This window comes from Bufo gargarizans, chromosome 5 (assembly GCF_014858855.1).
Source record: "Bufo gargarizans isolate SCDJY-AF-19 chromosome 5, ASM1485885v1, whole genome shotgun sequence".
Classification (NCBI taxonomy): Eukaryota; Metazoa; Chordata; class Amphibia; order Anura; family Bufonidae; genus Bufo; species Bufo gargarizans.
The window spans coordinates 455,203,108-455,224,729 of record NC_058084.1 but is presented as its reverse complement, the minus strand read 5'-3'; the positions used below and the strand labels follow the sequence as shown (position 1 = coordinate 455,224,729).

General features: G+C 44.0%; 1 protein-coding gene across 1 annotated transcript in view; it reads left to right on the top strand.

Annotated features, from left to right (window-relative positions):
* Positions 1–21,622, top strand: part of ITGA8 (integrin subunit alpha 8) — a 149,721-nt gene that overhangs the window by 16,557 nt on the left and 111,542 nt on the right. Inside the window, exons 3-7 of the mRNA XM_044292919.1 lie at positions 5,565–5,665; positions 10,223–10,346; positions 12,967–13,028; positions 14,858–14,903; positions 21,090–21,215. Of these exons, the coding sequence (XP_044148854.1) occupies positions 5,565–5,665; positions 10,223–10,346; positions 12,967–13,028; positions 14,858–14,903; positions 21,090–21,215 (459 nt within the window). The remainder of the gene's footprint in view (positions 1–5,564; positions 5,666–10,222; positions 10,347–12,966; positions 13,029–14,857; positions 14,904–21,089; positions 21,216–21,622) is intronic.

Genomic DNA, 21,622 nt, shown 5'->3' with positions numbered 1-21,622 from the left:
TTAGTTGCAGGTCCCACCTCTGAGCACTTATCTCTAGAACGGAGCACGCAAAGTTTGGGAAAGCGCTACCCTCCGTTGATTTCAATGGGAGTGGCAAAAATAGCTGAGCAGCACGTTTACCTATTTTCAGGAGTCCCCCAAAAAATGAAAGGAGAGAGCGTACTGCGCAATTGCGACCATCTTTCCACTGCCGGAAAAAAGGCTCGGCTATTTTCGGAACTCCCATGGAAATGAATGGAGGGCGGCAACAAATGTACCGTGCACCCTAGTTCTCTTTGGGGCTCAGTTCTAGAGATAGGTGCAGGTCCCACAGCCACCATTGTTCGAGGTGAGACAACCCCTTTAATCAATAATGAACTCTATGGATATGGCACCAACATATATGTCAACGGTCCAGAATTTGCTGGAATTTTTATGAATTCTCACAAACCATCCCAAAAAATTTGTCTTGTTCCAGGGCTAAAAATGAAGCCCTGCCAAGAAGTGGGTGCTATCAGTGGTCATGCTCGGGGCAGACCTTAAAGTGACACTGTAGTTTGGAAAAACTTTTGATATGTTGAAGTGACATATCAAAAGTTTTGATCAGTGCTGAGGAACCTTTGATATGTCATAGAGAAATATCAAAAGTTGTGATTGTGGGGGTCCGAGCGCTGAGACCCCTGATGATCTCTAGAACAAGGAGCTGCAGATGCCCCCTCGCAATCACTATTTTGAAAGGGTTTGTCTTGATTCTGCTCAGCCTGAAGACCATTCCTTTGAAGCCTCAGAGGATGTAGCAAGGAAGGATACAGAGGTGTACGCCATTACCTGAGCAAGAAGAATGAGGATTCAGAGGTGGAGGAAGATGCAGCATGGTGAAGAGCTTTGTAGACCTATAGGAGGGTTTAGAAGGAGAGCAGAGGAGATGCTCTTGTCTATTGGTGATTGTGCAGCGTATACCGGTCTCTTTAGATGCGGTGGGTATGTTCTGTGGAAGGTTATGAGTTTCCCTCCCTCCTTGATTGTTCTTCTATGTGCTGGTATTTCCTCCTGTTCTTCCATCAGTGACCGTATATGTCAGGTCAGGGTATTATAAAATGAGGGGATCTCTAACCTCCTTCTTATAGGTTTTCTATGTCCATGAATGGATTAAATAACAACAATAAAAAAATAATAGCAATAATAGTAACATTAATAATGGCTCCAGATCAGGAACCATTATGGGTCCAAAGTAACAACATCCAGACCCTTCACAGCTTTACCGAACTCAGGTACAATAGAACCCTATGGTAATGTCAGTCTGTTTGTAGAATCGTGTGGGGTCCGGGTTCTGCAGATGGAATATTTAATTCAGTAGGATCATGGTGGAAGCCTCGGGGTTCTGTTGATGTAATGTGGTGATGTAAAATCAGTTCAGTGCAATTTATAGGTTTGGGGTACTGCAGCTATAAGATGGTGACCTGAAATCAGTTTGGTAGAATAGCGGTAACATGGTGATGTAAGTTCAGTAGAATGGTAGGAGCCCAATGTCCTGTGGCTGTAATATGGTGATGTAAGTTCAGTAGAATGGCAAGAGCTCCCGGTGGCACGACTGTAACATGGTGACCTACAGTGTAGGTTTAATTCAGCAGAATCATATGAGGTCCTGCTACCACGACTGTAACATTGTGATGTAAGTTCAGTAGAATGGTAGGAGCTCCAGTTGCCACGACTGTAATATAGTGATGTAAGTTCAGTAGAATTTGTAGGAGCTACCGGTGCCATGACTGTAACATAGTGATGTAAGTTCAGTAGAATTTGTAGGAGCTCCAGATGCCACGACTTTAATATGGTGAGCTTAATTCAGTTCAGTAAAATTGTGGGAAGTCCAGGTGTCACGGCTGTAACATGGTGATCAAAGTTCAGTAGAATGGTAGGAGCTCCCGGTGCCATGACTGTGTAATATAGTGATATAAGTTCAGTAGAATGATAGGAGCTCCAGATGCCACGATTGTAATATGGTGAGCTTAATTCAGTTCCGTAGACTTGTGGGAAGTCCAGGTGTCACGACTGTAACATGGTGATCAAAGTTCAGTAGAATGGTAGAGGTCCGGGTGCTGTGGCTGTAAATATGGTGACCTAAGTTCAGTAGAATGGTAAGGAGTCCAGGTTGTGGCTGTAACATGGTGATCTAAGTTTAGTTCAGTAGAACTGTGGAAGATCCAAGGTGATTTAAGTTCAGTTTAGTAGAATTCTAGGAGTTTCCGGTGCTGCGGTTGTAACATGGTGGCCTAGGTTCGGTTCCATAGAATCATGGGAGGTCCAGGTGCTGCACCTGTAACATAGTGATTAAAGTTCAATCCATAGAATTGTAGAAGGACCAGGTGCCAGGACTGTAACATGGAGATCGAAATTCGGTTCAGCAGGATTATGGCTGGTCCAGGTGCTGCAACTATAACAAGGTGATCTAAGTTCAATTCAGTAGGCTCATGGGAGCTCAATTGTAACAAGGTGATCTAAGTTAATTTCCCTAGAATCGCAGGATCTCCAAGTGCCGTGACTGTAACGTGATGATTTAGGTGCTGTCCCTGTGCATTGACGATCAGTTCACTAGATCCACAGGGGTTTGGAGGCTGCGACTGTGACGCTCCATTGCAGCTGTATTATTGGCATGTGTGCTGTAGGGTGCATTCATTCTTTCTCTCACCTCAGCTCTACAAACCTTCATTAGAAGGGGTTGTGTCATCTCAGACAATGGCGGCGTATGGAAAGGATATGCCCCCATTGTCTGATAGGTGCAGGTCCCACCTCTCGGACCCGCACCTATCTCGTAAACGGAGCCGGCTGTCCTCCATTCATTTCTATGGGGCCGCAAAAAATAGCCAAGCGCGGTGCGCTCCCATTAATTTCTATGGGAATTCCGAAAATAATTTATGATTCTCACTTAGGTTACTTTCACACTTGCAGCAGCATGGTCCGTCAGGCTGTTCTGGCGGGAAGACAACTTGCCGGATCCATGCAAACGCTAGCCCACCGTGCCGCCAGAGGTCCGCTCTGGCCCCATTCACTATACGCTGCGGTTTTTGTCCGGCCACCTTTTCGCTTGTTTGACGTGCTGCGGTCGGACCTTGTTTGTAGTGACTTCTGGCGGCATGGTGGGCTAGCGTTAGCACGGATCCGGCAGGCTGTTCCCCCACCGGGCTACTGCAAGTGTGAAAGTAGCCTTCGGTGGAGGACTGATTACTGTAAGGGCATGATCAGGATAGGTTTTCATTCCCTGGAAGTAAGCAATGCAGGTTCCCATTCAATGGCTATATGCAGGGATCTTGAAAAACCTAAGGAATACAGAATACAGAATATATTATGGCCTTATGTTTCATTATACAGTGAATGACTTGCTGACATTGGAGAACCTCTTGAATTTGGTGCGTGTATCTGGTAGACTTGTCAGAGCTGTCCACGGTTTGACTGATGGGGGATGCGTAAGTGTAAAGCTTCAGAGGTATTGAAAAAACTGACACGTTAAATATAAAGGGCTTTTTGGTTGCAAATGTTTAAGCAGAAACATATGGTAAAGTGGATTGAGCATGGTTTAAATGATGGCATCGGGGACAGCGAGTCTGAGCGCATCTAGATGGACTATAAGGAATTCTTTCAATTTGCAGATGTGTAGAAATTGCTCCCATACGTGGCCCTGGGACAGACTTAAAAAAAAAAACCTGTTCTGATCTTTTAAGCTGAGATCTTCTATTAATAGAGGCCTAAGAGGTCGAGGTCTCCAGAGATCCCCACTTCTCCATAGAGGTGTCTGCGGTGGCACAGGTGCAAAGTTTATATACGGGGGCGAAGATCAAGCCTTTGAAGTGTTCCAAAAATATACCATAAATCACCAAAATGAGACCCACAACAACAGGATTTAGTGGTTAAAGGGGTTCTCTGATTACAAGCAGTTACTTCCTATGCACTGGATAGGTGATACATACTAGATCAGTGGGGGTCCCAGCAGTCGGACTGCCAGAACCTGATCACCATTCAGGAGGAGTTTTAATGGAGCACTGATCTAAAATGTATCACTTACGCTGCTAACCGGGATACCCCTTTAAAGGGCATGTCCAGTTTGGACAACTCTCCTAGGGCTCATGCACACGAACAGTGTGCCGGCCGGGCCCAATGCACAGGCACTGACCGTATCGCCGCCGCATGCCGATCGCGGACCCATTCACTTGAATGGGGTCCGCGATCCGCATCCGACGGTATGTACCGCGAAAAAGTAGTGCATGCACTACTTTTTTGTGGTGTGGAGGCCCGGACAGAAATGCCAACGGAAGCACTCTGTGGTGCTTACGTAGGGTTCCGTGCCTCCGTTCCGCACGACCTTCCGGATTGCAGACCCATTCAAGTGAATGTGTCCGCCTCCGTAATGCGGTGAGCACACGGCCGGTGCCCGCGTATTGCGGACCCACTGTTTGCGGGCCGTAATAGGGCCACGGCCATGTGCATGAGGCCTTAATCCAGCTTCTTCTAGTGTCTACCTACAGTACTCTCTGGATGATTAGCTAGGACATATATGTATGTAACTTGACGTGTAGTATGATTGCCCCAGTGTGGGACGGGTTGTCACATTCCTCCTCCTAAAATTTCCATAAATTAGAAACTCATAGAAACCATGTGTTGGAATGGGCCCACCCCAATGCATATGCCTGTGTATGAATGATTATTTCGTAGCTGGATTTTCCATAATTGGCTCCTAGCTATGCATTCTCCACTAGTGGGAGCTTGCCTCCTATTTATGTCTTCAGTAAATACAACTGTATCCTGAGAGCTCCTCCTAGTGGCAGCAGCAAGTAACCAGAACCTTATAATTAAAATCTAATAGATACATAATAAAGCTAAACTAAATAAATAAATAAATAATAAAACATTTAATAAATAAATAAAATCTATGATGTGAAGGGGAGTAGTGGACGCAGTTAAGCTCCAGCCCTAAAGGGCTCTGTTCACACTTTCGTCAGTATGTGCAGCATGCAACGCTATTCTTCCAGCCTACATAATAGCATTGAACCTAACGGACCCCATTAAAAGTCCATATGACCGATCCGGCGCTCTATTTTGTTTTTGGTTTTTCCTGCTTGTATTACTGTATTACCATGCTAACTCACCAGCGGGCGTTAGCATGCTACCAGAGTAGGAGATGAGATTGATCTCCGTCCAACACTGAATTTTTAGTATTAGGTTTGAGTTTTTCTTTATGTTATATTTATATTCTGAATTTATATGCCTATTTATAGTGATATTTTACAGCCAGGACATATGACACCACCACAGTCTTAGCCCCGGTGCTATAAATTCTCCTAAATGATGACTAGCGCCAAAGAAATCTATATGGATCACAGGACAGTTGCGCCAAGGCAGGTTTTGCAGGGTCTCAGTGGTGATTATATTGGGTAGGAGGCATTCTAGTGTTTCAGTCTTTTATGTGTTTTATGTTGTGCTATAGAAGGACCGTAACTCAGTCACCAGCCAACGTGTCCGACGATCAAGCTGCAAATTAGCACTAAACGAGCTGTCCTGTGTGAATAGTGGTTCATGTTCTCTTTCCTGTGCAGACAACAGACAAGCCAGAATCAATGGAACCAAACAGATGCTGGAGTTCAAGTCTCAACAATGGTTTGGGGCAACAGTCCGGTCTCATAAGGAAAAAGTTGTGGTAAGTAGGAGCGAAACCCATACATGTCTGATGTGGGAGTAGAAAAGCTTAAATTTACTGTATTTTTAGAATTTTATGGACAATGGGAAACAGATGGAACAAATATAAAAAAAAAATCCTTACCGGATGAATACATAATGAAGGGAAATGTAACCTCCCCTAAGCAATCTTGTTGTAAGCTTTGACATAGAAAATACCAATGTCTCATGTGTTCGCTAATTGGAATAGGAGCTCAGCAGACGGGGACATAGCTATAGGGGACCACACTATGATAACTAACATGGCCACTGTGGTGGTACATGCTGGGGGGGGGGGGGGTTTAAAGCCTTGATGCCCACTAATGATCTTATTAATTGGACCGGAAAAACTATGATCACGGTCTGGAACCACAACCAGGAAACTCAGAAACTGCTTCAAGTCCTGGTTAGTAGAAAGCTAAGGCTATCCCTAGGTTCTTCACCAGAGCCTGCTGCAAGGCTGGGTAGACTTGACTGCTAGGGACCCAGGTATCGTTGGTGGAGTAGGGAAGCAGAAAGCTGGTGCAAGCTTGCTAGAAGCAGACCTACCAGAATAACTGGGGTACAAAGAATAGTAGACGAGCAGGACCAGAATAGATGGAAAGCCAAAACAGCAGATGAGGGTTTAATCCAGAAACTAGCCACTTATAATTTATAGTCTATAGTTATACTATAAGTTTACCTTATCCAGAGGATAGGTCATCAGTATAAAAAATCTCTGAAAACCCCTTTAACTGAACAGACTACAGGTTCTACTCAATCTTTTTGCACGAATCTATATATCAAATTGCTCAGCAAATCCTGCTCTAGACCATGCTGCCTGCAGCTCGGACTACATGTTCAATGTGACAGGTTCTCTTTAAATGGGAATTGGACCTGAGCTGCTTTCATCCTGACAAGGTGCCTGGAGCTGCACTTCTGGCCCCATCTTTTGTGTTATTTGTGGTATCGGCTACTGAGATCACAGCCGACTGGCGGGGATGCCGGCGGTCAGATCCCCACAAATCTGATACTGATAACCTATCCTGAGCCTAGGTAATCAGAATCTAACACCTGAGCAACCCCCTTGAAGACATTGTCTGAGTTACCTAAAAAAGGTGCCCCATGCCAGAAAAAAAATAAAAATAAAATAATCATATACTGTATTCACCTTTTTCTCCTGCTCTGTTCCTGCACCGCCGCTCGGGTCCTCCTCCTATCATCTCTATACAAAACTGCAGCAGTGACCTGCACTTATACGGCATGCGACTGCTGCAGCCAATCACTGGAGAAAGAGGGAATAGGATTTTATTTTAAGGTATTTACTGGCATGGGGGCCCTTTTTAAGTAATTTGGACAACCCCTTTAAATAGGTTCTCCTTAAAGGGATTCTCAGAGATTTTTAAGAAGTCTGGGCTTTCTTCTGTCCTGTAAAAAAAAGATAGTTTAGTTAGTACTTACCTCTCTGTCACGCCGCCGATGGCGAAGTCTCACTGCCCTTAAACAGGCTGCGGGCTCTTCCGCTCGGGTACCGACTGGATGTGTGCCCGGCTCTTTCTACTGAACAGGAAGAGAAGGGCGCAGATTCAGTCAGGACCAAAGCGGAAAAACCCACAGTCTGTGTGAATGCAACGGAGACGGCGGCGCAATGGAGGGGTAAGTACTAACTAAACCGTCTTTGTTTGACAGGACAGAAGAAAGCCCAGAGAAGCCCTTTGATCATTGATGGTCTATACTAAGACATCAGTATTGCTTGGTCATATTTCCACTGATATTTTACGTTATAATTGCTTGTCTGAATTAGACTCTATGCACAGATTCTCTGTTTTTGTCCTTTTTAGATGTTTCCCGTCTGTAATCAGCGTATATTGAATTAAGGGATGTATGCCTTACATCAATCTGCGAGAAGGAGTCTCTTCTCATTAAAGCATTTATCATTTGAAAAATTATATGACGCCACTTAGACCAGGGCGAGGCAGACTTTCTTTATCCAAAGCCATCTTTTTTTTTGACAAAATTGTCATATGACATTTACAGCCATAGGCACATGAATCCCTGAATTACCCATAAAGTATCGTTGGCATGTTTTCTAATATAGAATTAATATATATATATATTTCTATAGAGAGTGGGCAATTAGTTATTTCATAAAAGTTAATATAAAAAAAAAAAAAGATTAGAAAAAAGAATGGGACACATTTACCAAAATTATGCGTCCCTTTTCTGGCATATAAACGTTGCATATTTTTGTACAAATGGCATTCTTAAAAATACGTTTTTACTACTGTCTTGTTTTAATAAAGTGGGTATGGCTTGACATTTGTCTGGCCTAGTGGTGGTTTAGGTAGCTGGTGGTGTCTGAGCCGTAGTCCCTCACCTTCAGCAGTGCCTGTAAAGCTGTAATTTTGCTGATCACTCTGCTGTCTTGACACACTGATGCTTTCTAGAAGCTGTGTTCTGAATTCTGAAGGTCTCTCTGGGGTGATGCTCACATAGGAGAATAAGACACACTTTCCAGGAGTAGGAGCTCTGACATGTGCTTCCTTTCCCTTCTCTCTCCGGACTTGAACTCCCCCTCCTGGCAGGAAGCAGGACCAGCCAACTCCTACCAAGAGGGGAGAATCAACCGTAATCTCCTCTGCTGGAATTACAATACTTAACTATGTACAATTGGCGATACCCCCAGGTCTGGGGTACTGCAACTGCCGGCCTGGGGGAGTGCTGGTGCAGGGTTAGCCACAGTGAGGGCGACAACCACCCTCATCGCCGCAGTCACAACTCCCATCCTCTCCACCTTCTGCCTCCCCTGCGGGCTGGTGCACCACAAGAGCATCAGAATTGCTAAAGTATTACATGCAACCACCTACCAGCTTCCCACTCGTCTCTGTATGCCAATTTTGGGGTGCCTGCTGCAGCCAGTAATTGGCAGCAGTAGTCACATGCCTATGTCAAACCGTCATTGCAAGAGGCCAGGATACAGAGACTGGTGGGGGACCTTGAAAGCGGTCGCAAAAAAAAAATTCAGAGGGCTGGACAATCCCTTTAAATGAAAAAGCAATACTCCTCTGTAGCCTAGATAGGACTCAACCCTGTGTAGTGGACTGAAACCATCTCAGCACAAAGGTCAATATACCTTAAAGAGGACCTCTCCCCTCTCCTGACAGGTCTGGTTTAGTAACTACTTGCATTCCTCATGTAATAACAATTCTGGAGCATCTATTCTTGACTTTATGTTGTACCATTCCTCTATTATTCCTACTAGAAGTTTATAAATGAATTGCCAGCAGTTTGCAATGAAGGTCCAGCTGGCACTATGCAATCAGTGCTGCCAATGACACACACCCAACTAGTAACACCCAGCTGGACCTTCTTTGCAAACTGTTGGTATTTCATTCATAGACTTCTAGTAGGAATAATACAGGAATGGCACAACATAGAGTCAGAAGAATAGAGGCTTCAGAATTGTTATTACACGGGGAATGCAAGTAGTTACTAAACAGACATGTCAGGGGAGGGGAGAGCTCTTCTCTACAGGCAGATCATGTGGCCCATAGAGAAATAGGGCCCAGCCTTGGCTGCTGGGTGACAGGACCCTGAGTAGGACTCCTCTCTCCAGAGAAACTCCACTGATATTAAGAAAGAGGGGCAAACATACCCATACCCAAACACACCTGGGGACGACAGAGGCCCATTTTAATCTGAGCTGTGGCGCCCCCTATGGTTTGTCTTGATCGGGCAGTTTGCAGCTGAAACCGGGCCTATTTTCTGCATCCTTTTAGCCCGGCCCTGTGTAAAATCTCACAGTCTCAGGTAAATTGCCTGCGACACTAATGACACTTTTAGGTAGAAATCCTTTGAATCCTGACGCTATTATTCCCACATCTGTCATATTACATGGAGATCAAAGCACAGATCCCAGAGATATGAGCAATCACAAGTGGCAGAGGAAAAATGACAGACCACGAGACGACAAAACATCCTCACACAGCAGCATATTGATAATATTAAAGGGGCACTCCAGGCAAGGCGCAGATAAATAAAAGGAAGACTGCCTGGTTTAGCTCTATCAACCAATCACAGTGCAGCTTTCACATTGTACTCTGCTTCAAAAAATGAAAGCTGTGCTATGATTGGCAAAGAGAGGTTTTATAGATCTGCAGTTATAGCTAGTGTGAGAGAAGGGGCGGGGCATGACACAAGGATTCCCTCTTTGGTGATCTTGAAACCTGTGCCATGCTCCGCCCTTTCAGAACCTGCACTAAGCATGTCAGAGTGGATCCATTTAGCTAGAGTGTTCCTTTAATTCCTTAGTTTAGTTTCTGTAGAATTTAATGTTTTATTTTTTTTGTCCGTGCTCCAAAAAACTTACTGATAAGTGAATGGGCTTCCGATAAAATTACCCCAGAAATAAATGCCTACGTGTGAGACAGAAAATTTAGATTCTGAGCCCCGACCTCTTTTTTTTAAAGGGGTTTTCCGGGAATACGTTATTAATGACCTGACGTTGTTGTAGCGCTGTGATGGTTACATTTCCGGTGATGTTTTTTTGCTCTTTGTCTAGGCTTGTGCCCCTTTATATCACTGGAGGAGCGTGAAAGATATAAGTGAAAGAGACCCTGTTGGCACTTGCTATGTGACCGTACAGAACTTCAGCACGTATGCCGAATACTCCCCCTGCCGCAACCGTAAGTTACGTTACTAGATACATTATCCGATAATACACAAAAAAAGTAGCCCGTCTCGAGCAATAGTATGACAAGATGAACGAGCAAGAGGATTGATTTTTTGTAATCACTGTGGGGTTTCGCTCTGGTAGATAGAGTAAGCGGAGGCAGTACAGAGGCAAAAGACCAGTTCTTAACGCAAAACTTCAATGTTTATTCACACTTGAAGCAAATGCACAAAACATTGCGTTACTTTGCAGTCTTGGTGTTTACTTCACACACAATGGAAAGTACATTTTGGTGTTACTTCACACAAATTGGAAAGTTCATATAAGACAAGTCACCTTGATGTCAGTTCTGCCTCCGGCAGTCCACGGCCCATCCAACCTGGCACCAAGCCTCAGATCCCAACACAGAGATACTGCTGATGAGCCCAGCTGCCTATTTAAGGACAGCCAGGTGCTGCCAAAAACCCTGACCGGCAATTAAAATCCAGTCTGGTATTTGACCCCACCTGGCTGCAAATCAGCCCAGCAGCACACGCTGGGAGGAAAATACCTGTTTTCCCAGACCATTCCCCTCACTGTGTCACATTACCCACAAGTCACAAAAGAAGCTGAAGGTGGTCCCCGTCCAGGTCTCTGCACCTTCGGGCAGGTCGGATTATGGTGGCTGATACGGCTTGTGATGCTGCGGATAGTGTTTGTGATGTTCTCCTTGCGTTCCTCCAGGGGATGTGGATTGTTAGCGGACACTTTCTGCTTAAAATTTCCCCACAGATAAAAATCACATGTGGCGGCCATAACCCCTTGTCACAGTTCCCTCCTCTGTAAACAGTTCACGAACCCGTGCCAGTGAGGTGCGGCATGTTCCCCATCTTGTTGGAAAGAGCAGGACATTTCTTCTTCGGCAGCATCACAAGTAGCATCATCCAACATAATCCGACCTGTCCTAAAGTGCAGAGACGTGAACGGGGACCACTGTCAGAATCTTTTGTGACAATCCGCTTGCTCGATCATCGTGTCATACTATCGCTGGAGGTGGGCTATTTTTTGTGGGCCACCCTGTGCAAAGAAAGGTCCTTCCACTATATAATGTACAGTTCATGAGGTGACATGGTTATGGACGCTCAACTCCGGGGCTCATAGCTTTCTGGGTCACTGCAGGCTCATCGATACACCGGACTCCGACTCCACAGCACTCTCAGTGCACTGCAACTGATACACCGTACACTCCGCCAAACTGCTGCATATTACTATATAAAAGACACAGCGGAAATCACGTCTGTCACTACTCTATGCCGCCCTCAAAGTCCAATCAGCATGCTTGGTGCTTTCCATTTTTCTCATAGACTTATACATGTGTAACCTCTACTGATTGTTGATAGATAGATGATAGATAGATAGATAGATGATAGATAAGAGATAGATATGAGATACATAGATAGATAGATAGATAGATAGTGCCCAAAATACTCAGCATTAAGGGATTCTCACTTCAGGAGACTGTCTGATCTCTGCCCAGACCACCTCCATGGAGGAGGAAGAGAGACTCTCCATACTGCTGGGGGAAGAGGAGAACACAGCGGCCACAGCAGCACAATATATTACTGCCTGCCATAGACTGAGAGGAGCCTGATATACCATGGACTTCTATACCCCCACCCTGGATGTGTCCCCATCCCCCAACCCTACCCAATTATTTCCCACTTGCATTGGCAATGCAAAATAAATGTAAAATAAAATGTATTTAGTCCTGCCAATAAAGCATATAACAAAAAAGAGCGAAGGCAGCACTCAAAATTGGTGAAAAAAAGTGGGTGATTTATTAACCCATGTGACAGCAACATTTCAGCTCTCTCTATGGAGCTTTTGTAAAGCCATGATTTAATAGATAGATAGATATGGAAAAGCAGGCAGCACTCCACCAAAGTTTCAGGATAAATATGGGCGTCAGCGTTCTTGATCCCTATCAGGTATCCAAACAATATCCAAGGAGAATGGCAGCACTGCAGTGGCTCGGGTAGATGCTGCTTGTGACCAAGGTGTAATATTATGGCGGTGTATGATGATTATTTAATGAACATTATGATTACAATAATGGAATTAAAAAAATAAAATAAAAATTGTACTAACAGTGAATGCTGTAAAAAAAAGTTAAGGAGTTAAAAGAAGTTGGATTTTCATAGAAAGTGAGGGGAAGTTACTTTTTCCTCAAGGTTTTATAAAAAGATTTATTGAAAAAAGTCACTATTGTGTAAAATCGAAAGGATTTCTCTTCCATTAACATGAATTTCCTGAGGAACGAGCCATTGTTGGAAGGGGAAATATGATTTATTTGACGTTTTCACTGTTATACATCTTGTAGTCTGCTGATTACTATGTTACTTTCTGTAATTAGAATAAGGCTTCACAGTGACGTTTGGTTGCAAAATAGCCAGCGTCGGCATCACCCCTTTGCTGTGCAGCCTCAATATTTCCCTGCGAGGGAAAGAGTTATGGCCGACTTGAGAAAATTCCAAGAACTGAAAATTTTGCGCGTTTTCGCATCAGAAACAAAAAATGAAATTGTAGCTAAACACACCAGTTTAGGTTGTTTTGAGAAATTGAATATTGGTCAAATGTCTTTCTTTCTTTGGCAGAGAATGCTGACCCGGCAGGACAAGGCTACTGTCAGGCGGGATTCAGTTTGGATTTCTATAAGGTAATCAATTTAAATTTTTTTGTAATGATAAAAACCCAGTGTAAAGATGAAAACGGATCGACAATGAGCAGTAAAACAATATCAGTCTCCTTTGTGTGATGTTATTTAGCCGTCCCTTGGCTATGGAAGTTGTCCGGTCGCTAAGGGTTTGTTCACACTGGTCTTTTTTAGGACCCTCCAATGCAGGTGTGAACACCCCCTAAAATAATAATAAAAAGGGTTTAAAAAATAGTTTGGAAAAGGTTAAATTGTTAAATCTGTAATTATTTCCCCATTGTAGATTTTTACTCTAATTTCTGTACTTAATATGGGGACGGCCATCTTGCCTGAGCTACAGTAGTAGCATTTAGACATATGCTTTACAGCAGCTCCTGTGGACCACTAATGGGCGGGCTTTAGCGCTGCCATTAGTGCCGGTGACATCACCGGGAACACTGCTAGGCAGAAGCCTCTGCCTAGCAGAGACCCTGTACGGCACCGGATCTGCAGAAAAAGACCTAGCCCTGCGCAATTCAGCTTCCAATGCTCATCTCAGAGGGCCTGCAGGGTCCAACTCTGACCCTGGACAACCCCTTTAAACAATTGGGCATTTTCTGATGACAAATTCCCTTGAAGCATCAATTGACAACCTCTGGATTATACTCTAATAGGGCAAATAGATATTTTGAGGTGTCATGTGGCTTAAAAACTTTGCTTTCAATCTGTTTTTTATGTCACGGATTGGAGCTAGGTGCTTAAAAATGTGATCATCTGCAGACCTTAGCGATACCTGCTACTTCCTCGATTTGCAGAACCTTAGGACTTGTCGTTCTTGGTGCTGTAGTTTCACTGTCGAGGAGTGTAAAAAGTTACAGCTTGTGGAAAGCCTTCATGTCATATAATGTGAGGTTTATCGGTGGTGAGGGCTCCTCGTACTCCAGCTGCTGGTGACACTGAAGGATCTCAGCCGGTCCGCGCTTCTCTTGGCTCCCATCTGAAACTATCTAACTCACCAGCAGAACATGAGGCCATTACCAGCAGTTATCTGCGGCTTATTTATATGACATGTCAGCCACAATGTATTGCTTCTAATTTTTCTTCAGCTTGAGCAATATATTTTGGCCGCCTCTATGTAACGGGGCTTTACTGCTGATCCCGGATGACTCTGCTCTGTTATTCTACAAAATCCACTTTTATTGCTTCATTTCTCTGTATTAATAGATTAGAAGATCTATGTAAATATCTGGGTTTTCAAACAAGTGGGTTTTTTAAGAATATAAAGAGAACCTTTACCCAAAATGCCAGCGTTTCTCCTACTGCACATTAGTTTTACTGATCATGTCGTGGGTTATATATAAATCACTCAACTATAAGTGGAACAAAATAATAAATTCATTGTTGCAGGATGGAATTACTATTATCATACACATTCTCATTCATTGGTTTACTTATGTTATAATTTAGAGCAGGGATGCTCAACCTGCGGCCCTCCAGCTGTTGCAAAACTACAATTCCCAGCATGCCCTAATAGCTGTAGGCTGTCTAGGCATGCTGGGAGTTGTAGTTTTGCAACAGCTGGAGGGCCGCAGTTTGAGCATCCCTGATTTAGAGTATCTATCTTCTCTTTCATATCAATCTCTATATCATATCTATCTGTCTTCTATCTATCTATCTATTATCTATTATCTATCTATCTATTTATCTATTATCTATCTATCTATGTCTATCATATATCTGGTGAGTATCCTGCGTTGCGCTCTATTCCTGTGCTCTAGTGCATTACCCTTTTAATCTCTGCAGACCGCTCCCTTGTGTAATGGACTAATAAATGCTGTTTGTCTTCTCTCCAGAATGGAGACCTTGCAGTTGGAGGACCCGGCAGCTTTTACTGGCAAGGTAAGACTTATGTAACCAGATTTAGCACAGGATTAGTCACTAAGAGTTACAAAGCTTTTAACATTATTTCCTCCAGTAAACAAAGTAATTTGGTGAATCCAAGTCAGTGCGAGAGTGTTTCAGTCATTCCCCTTTAGGATGTTACAAAATTTCCATTTACTGGAAGCACTGGTTATAGGGGACAATATGGTATGAGGACAGGTCATACATGTTCTACTCCTGGAATACTACTTTAATACTGGTGTTGTCTTATGAGGCGGAGGGGTTTTAGGGCCCCCTATAGCAGGGATATACATAGGAGAAAGACCTCATCTGAAAACCTTCTTTTCGTTTTAGTTTTTGTCGCAATCCTGTACTCGACCTTTCATCCCACCCCTTTCCTTGCAGTTAAGAAGGACTCCTGATCCTTGAGCCTTATTACTTCCTAATGTTATGGATGTAATACCTAGTGCAGGTTCTCTTGAGCTTCCTTCTGGGAAGGGTTGAGTGTGAGCTGAGGCCCTCTTCTCCATGGATCCTTCTGTGATGCCAATGCCATAGCAGGTGTTGTGGGATCTGTGGGCTGAAGGTGTCTACTCACTGGAGGCGTATCATCCTTATTTGTGTGGGACCTTAACGAGGGGTCGTCCAGAATTAGCAAAACATGGCTGCTTTCTTCCAGAAGCAGCACCACACCTGTCCATGGGTTGTGTGTGGTATTGCACATCATCTCTACTGAAGTGAATGCAGATGAGTTGCACTACCACACACAAACTGTGAATAGGTTGTGGCGCTGTTTTTGGATGAAAGCAGCTATATTTTTCTGATCCTTGACAACCTGTCTAAGACTTCTGCTTTACGGTTTATCTGGTAGAAGATGTCTGCTACTATCTGGGCCTTAAAGAAATAAAAAAAAATGATGGCTTTCTTTCAAAAACAGCGCCACACCAATAAGGAAACACAGTCTCATCTGTACATAGTGCAACTCCTTTTCCCAGATGGAGAGATATAAAGGCTGGCAAAGTGGCACGTGATGGCACTCTTGGTATGCTATCCCTCTCTCTGGCTGGTAAATGTAATCTGGCAATTATGGCAGTAGTGTTCACTGCGGGATACAGGTGTTTAGAGGCACGTCTGGCCATGACGTGGTTAAGTGTGACGGGTGTCTTAACTGTAATCCCTCACAAGCAGCAAAGTCTGTATAGCTGTAGTCGCAGGTTACCTTCCTGACTCCTATGCTTGGCCAGGCAGATTCTAAGTTCTTCTTTCTTTCTCTCTTTCTTGCTGTAGCAAAAGCAATAACTGTCACAGAGATCACTTAGTCTCTGGATCCCGAGGACTAGGGAGAAGGAGCACATGGACTTGCTTCTTTCCTCTTCACTCACTAAACTAGAACTCTCTCTCTCCAGACAGGAAGTTGGACCAGCCCACTCCTGACAAAAGGGGAGGACCAGGGTGGTTATCCTTGTCCCTGACAACCATACCAGGTCATGCTAGGTGTATATAACAATTAGCAGGTACCCCGTGTACTAGGGTACTGTATATCCTTGCCACAAATTGTCTGCCTCTTATGTAGTCCAGTGACAGCTCTAGAAGGCCTTGTATCCCGTTATAATCCCGTTTCAGCATTCATGAGCGGGTGATGTAATAGTTGGGCAAGGAATAACACATTAAAGAGTCATCTCGTTTTCACACGGTTCTGGTGTAAGTGAGGTGTGTGAATATATATGCATGCAGCACTCCACGGCCAGAGATAGATGCCAGGAACGCGGCTAAAGCCTCCTCACGGCAGACGTGTATTTATGGAAACCTTCTCGGCCTGTTTTACTTCATCTTCTTCAAGTAATTTGTCATTGCTGGTCTGCTTGCTCCAGGGAAGCCGGCTGTAAGAGGCACAGGAAGCTGAGACCAAAGGATCGAAAATGCGCACTCCTTCTACCCCAAGAGAGTTCGGGTTGTACTTGCAAATAGACTTTATGGAGGGGTTGTTACAAGTGTCGGTGATAAGTGCATGGGGAAGCTTGGGAAGTCATATGCCGAAAAGTCAAGTCAAGCAGTTCTGACCGCCACGAAATATGGCAAGTGCCGTATATGAGGCTCCGGATATGAGAATACTGGAAAACTGTCTAAAAAGAAGAACTACCGGTACTAAAGACAGTCTAACTTTAACAAATGTTCAAAATAAATTTTCCTAGAAATTAGTTATCAATGGTCAGAAAGTGAAGAAAATTCCTACCCCCCCCCCCCTTCCCAAGAAACAAACAATAAATGACCTTTGGGCGTCTGATATGTATGGGCCCTCCTGATTCTCCCACATCGGCATATTGAGGTGGGATATAATGGGCATAATAATAATAATATCGGCCTCAATAACTATAATGGAGTTTGGGGAAGAAAGATCCGGCCGCTTCCCCGCGAATAGGCCGATTCCTGGGATTGTCTGCCGGAACTGCTGGCCGGAACACCTGGCTGTAGGTGTGATAATAGAGTAATGTAGCATTGTTTATAAAGCTGCTGACTTTTGACTGATGTTGACTGTTGACTGATGACTATTATCCTGCTAAATTGATCCAGAGGAAGGCAAAAATCCTTATGAGGTAGAAGACAATTTTCCACATCTTAGGGGGGGAAAAATTCCTTCCCGGCCCCAATCAGAATAACTCCCTGGATCAACGACCCCTCTCTAGTAGCTATAACGTGTATGTCACGCTTCGATGTGGGAGGGAAACATAGGAGGGAAGGGGGAAACAGAGAATCAGGCCTGAGAATTAGGGAAGGAAAATGGACACCTCCTAGTGAAAACCCTAACGAAAATCCTGACTGACTACCAGTATGAACAGACCCCAAAGGTAGCTGAGTTCATACGCAGGAATACCTCGAGTCCTATCAAGCCCTATAGGACCCTGGTACTAATGGCAGAGACGAGACTACCTGTTCCTCCAAAAGGAAGGACGAACAGGAGTCTCCCTCAGGCCTAATACACACAACAGGGAAATGCAACACACAGAACCCAAACAAAATACAAAAGGGAAAGCATTGGAAGCACCAGGAACTCAGCCGAGATCCAACCACAATCTATCCAAAGGTCCAAACAGAAGCTATAAACCGCACAGCACTGTGGGAGAAGCAGCTATAAATAGAGAAGTTTAAATGACCCTAATAGCCACACCTGGGGAAAGAAGGTGCGGCAAGCACCAGAAGCAACACAGACGTCATTTGATCCAAACGGAAAACATGTCAGACCAAACCATGTGCTGCCAGTCTCACCGATCTCCTGCCACCTGTCGCGGGAACGTCCGAGACACTGTAATATTATTACCCTCCAGAAATACATCCAGGCCCCTCTTGAATTATGTTATTGTACTCCCCATCACCACCTCCTCAGGCAGAGAGCTCCATAGTCTCACTGCTCTTACCGTAAAGAATCCTCTTCTATGTTTGTGTACAAACCTTCTTTCCTCCAGACGCAGAGGATGTCCCCTCGTCACAGTCACAGTCCTGGGAATGAATAGATGATGGGATAGATCTCTGTACTGACCCCTGATATATTTATACATAGTAATTAGATCTCCCCTCAGTCATCTTTTTTCTAAAGTGAATAACCCTAATTTTTATATTTCTGCGTCTTGTAGTCAACCTATTCCAGTTATTACTTGCCTCAATAATGCCCCCACACAATAGTTATGCACACCTCAGCTGCTGCAGAACCTCATAATATACACCTCAGCTGCTACAGAACCTGATAATACCTCAGCTGCTGCAGAACCTCATAAAACACACCTCATCTGCTGTGGAACATCATAATACACATCTCAGCTGCTGCAGAACCTGATAATGCCTCAGCTGCTGCAGAACATCATAATACACACCTCAGCTGCTGCAGAACATCATAATACAGCCCTGAGTTTTTGGATTTAAGACCGGAATTTGAGGCAATTGAAACTCATAGAAGGTATTTTAGGATCTGGACCGCTGCCACCTCAGTCCTTTGCCAAGTTCAGGCACTAAAATAAAATCTGCTTTATTAAGTCCGTCATTAACAATGGGATATTATTTCCACCTGTGGAGAACGATTATGCTGAGTCCTCGCGTTCTCACACTGTACGTCCACCCAAATCAATGGCTGAACTGTTTTTATTTATTTTTTGCTATTTCTATTCTTTTATTTTTATCTTTCTTTCACATATTTCCAGTAATAATAAGTTAACAGATCAGATGTCTGGTTTAGAACTTGTTTTCATTTTACCAGTTCAGATTTGTAGAGAGGAATAACTCAATGCTCCTGGCTCCCCCCGGCAGAACTTGCACTAGGGCCCGCCACCTACCATGTGCCATTTACAGTACTGGTGCTCTCTCGTATGCGGTAGAGGGATCATTGAGCCCCCATGACAGTAACACCCATGTCTCAGTTTTGCAGCCTCTTTAGTTACACGTAGTTTCCATCTTGTAAAATCATTGCAGGATTGGTGGGGGTCCCGGAGGTTGGACCCCACTGATCATTAAGTGAGGGCATAACCTAGCATACAGTGATTGCAGTTGAATCCATATAATAATGCCTTTGTGGGCTCAGTTTAGGAGAACAGTATCACTATGAGCGGCTGGTGCAGAGGTGCAGTGACATCATGCCAATCAGACAAGGACATATTCATGCTCGATGGGGCTATTTCACTGCATCCATAAATCCCTTATTACAATATCCATAAATGCGTGACACATTCATATCCCGTACAGTGGCAGCAGATGATGGGAAGCCATGTACTGTAAAGATATTTCTATCACAATTAGTGGACACTGACTAAAATCTACAATTCAACTGATTCTTTGAAGGGACTTGGACTATTATCTGCAGTAATGTATGAGTATTACTGCAGATACGGAGTCCATATTGCCCTACAGACCCATGTTCTCCGGATGTCATTGTGTAAAGCTACGCTGAAGTCCACACTGGATTGCTGCGCATGCGCACAGGAGTCCTCTCTATTGTGTTAGCACAGAAGTGCGGACTGTGTATTTCAGCGCTAGTTTGGGCAGTAGGAAAATAAAAAATGGCAGTCTACAGGGGCGTAGCTATAGGGGAAGCAGTGCAAGCGGCTGCTTTGGGGCCTGTACTCAGAAGGGGCCCACCCAGGAGGGCCCCCTAAACAGTATTATACAATTACTTTATATACAGTAACACTGTAGGAAATGGATGGAGCGGCTGCTGGGTCTGACCTACGAGAGCGATCTTGACTAGATGCAGGAATAGGGGATGCACGGGAGGAGGGGGTTGTGAAGAGGTTGCTTGGGGGGGTACCTTCAAAAATGTGCTGTGGGGCCCAGTCATTTCTAGATATGCCACCGGCAGTCTGGACCATAGAGAATCATAGATTACATTAAAGGAGTGTGTTATACTGATGGCCTGTCCTCAGAATAAGTCATTAGTATCTGATGACCAACTGTTTGAGGAGAACACTTTGCTATGGTGAGCACAGTGGCCTCCTCGCTGCATACCAAGCACAGTGCCGTCCATTGGATAGCACTGTGCTTGGTATTGCAACTCAGCTCCATTTACTTGAATGGGACTGAGCTGTGCCTAGACCACAAGAATGATAAAGGTGACGTCACTAGTCTGGGGTAAGGTGCGATGAGGCCGTGGCACTCACTTCAGCTGAGGTCCCTAGAAACTCACTTTAACGCAATGCTCTTCTGTGGACATCGTTATCAAGCGCAATCAAGAGAACAACAGAGTGATCATACTGTTATCCCAATTCTATACCTACTACTACCACAAGGATTACCCTTCAGATAATATCTTCTCCTTACAGCTGCTCAAAGGATTAGCTAACTATATGGGAGGTCTTATCATTTGTGTTGACTTTCACTGAAGGACAATATTCTGTATTTAATTTAAATAATAATTTAAATAATAGTAATTTTTTTTAAAACTGCTATTTAGTGCTTATATACTTTATTGGGATATTTGCTCCCTTGGCGGAGATCTGGAGGGCAAGACACTCCTGTATGGACGATTGTGTGTATAAAGGAAATACTGTCCATGTATGTTGGTCAGTTTTTGAGATCAGGGATTGAAACTATCGATGAGATAACTTTGCAGAGTTTCTTCAGTTTTGGTATTTTTAACTGGAATCTAAGAGACATTTAGTTCTAGAATGAGTTTAACCTGTTTTTTTATTAAAAGTTTCATGAAATAACTATTTTTGGATCTAGGGCAGGTCTTCAGTGCCAACATCGCGGAAATAATTAAAGGCTATTCCTTCAGGAACATTATCAGAAACCTTACTGGAGAGAAGAAGACCAAAGTGGGCGACTCTGTCTATGATGATAGCTACAGAGGTAAGACCTGAACACATTCAAGTATTCCTGCCATCCCTTAAGGGTACTTTCACACCTGCGTTAAACTTTTCCGGTATTGAGTTCCAACCTAGGGGCTCAATACCGGAAAAAAAAACAATCAGTTTTATCCTAATGCATTCTGAATGGAGAGCAATCCGTTCAGGATGCATCAGGATGTCTTCAGTTCAGTCACTGTACGGTTTTTGGACAGAGAAAATACCGCAGCATGCTGCGGTATTTTCTCAGTTCAAAATTCCGGACCACTTTCCGGCATTATTTTCCATTGAAATGCATTAAAGCCGGATGGGGCCCCAAGTGTTCCGGAAATGGGAAACGGTTTTGCTGTCTGCGCATGCGCAGACCTTTAAAAATGTGAGAAAGATAAATACCGGATTTGTTTTTCCAGA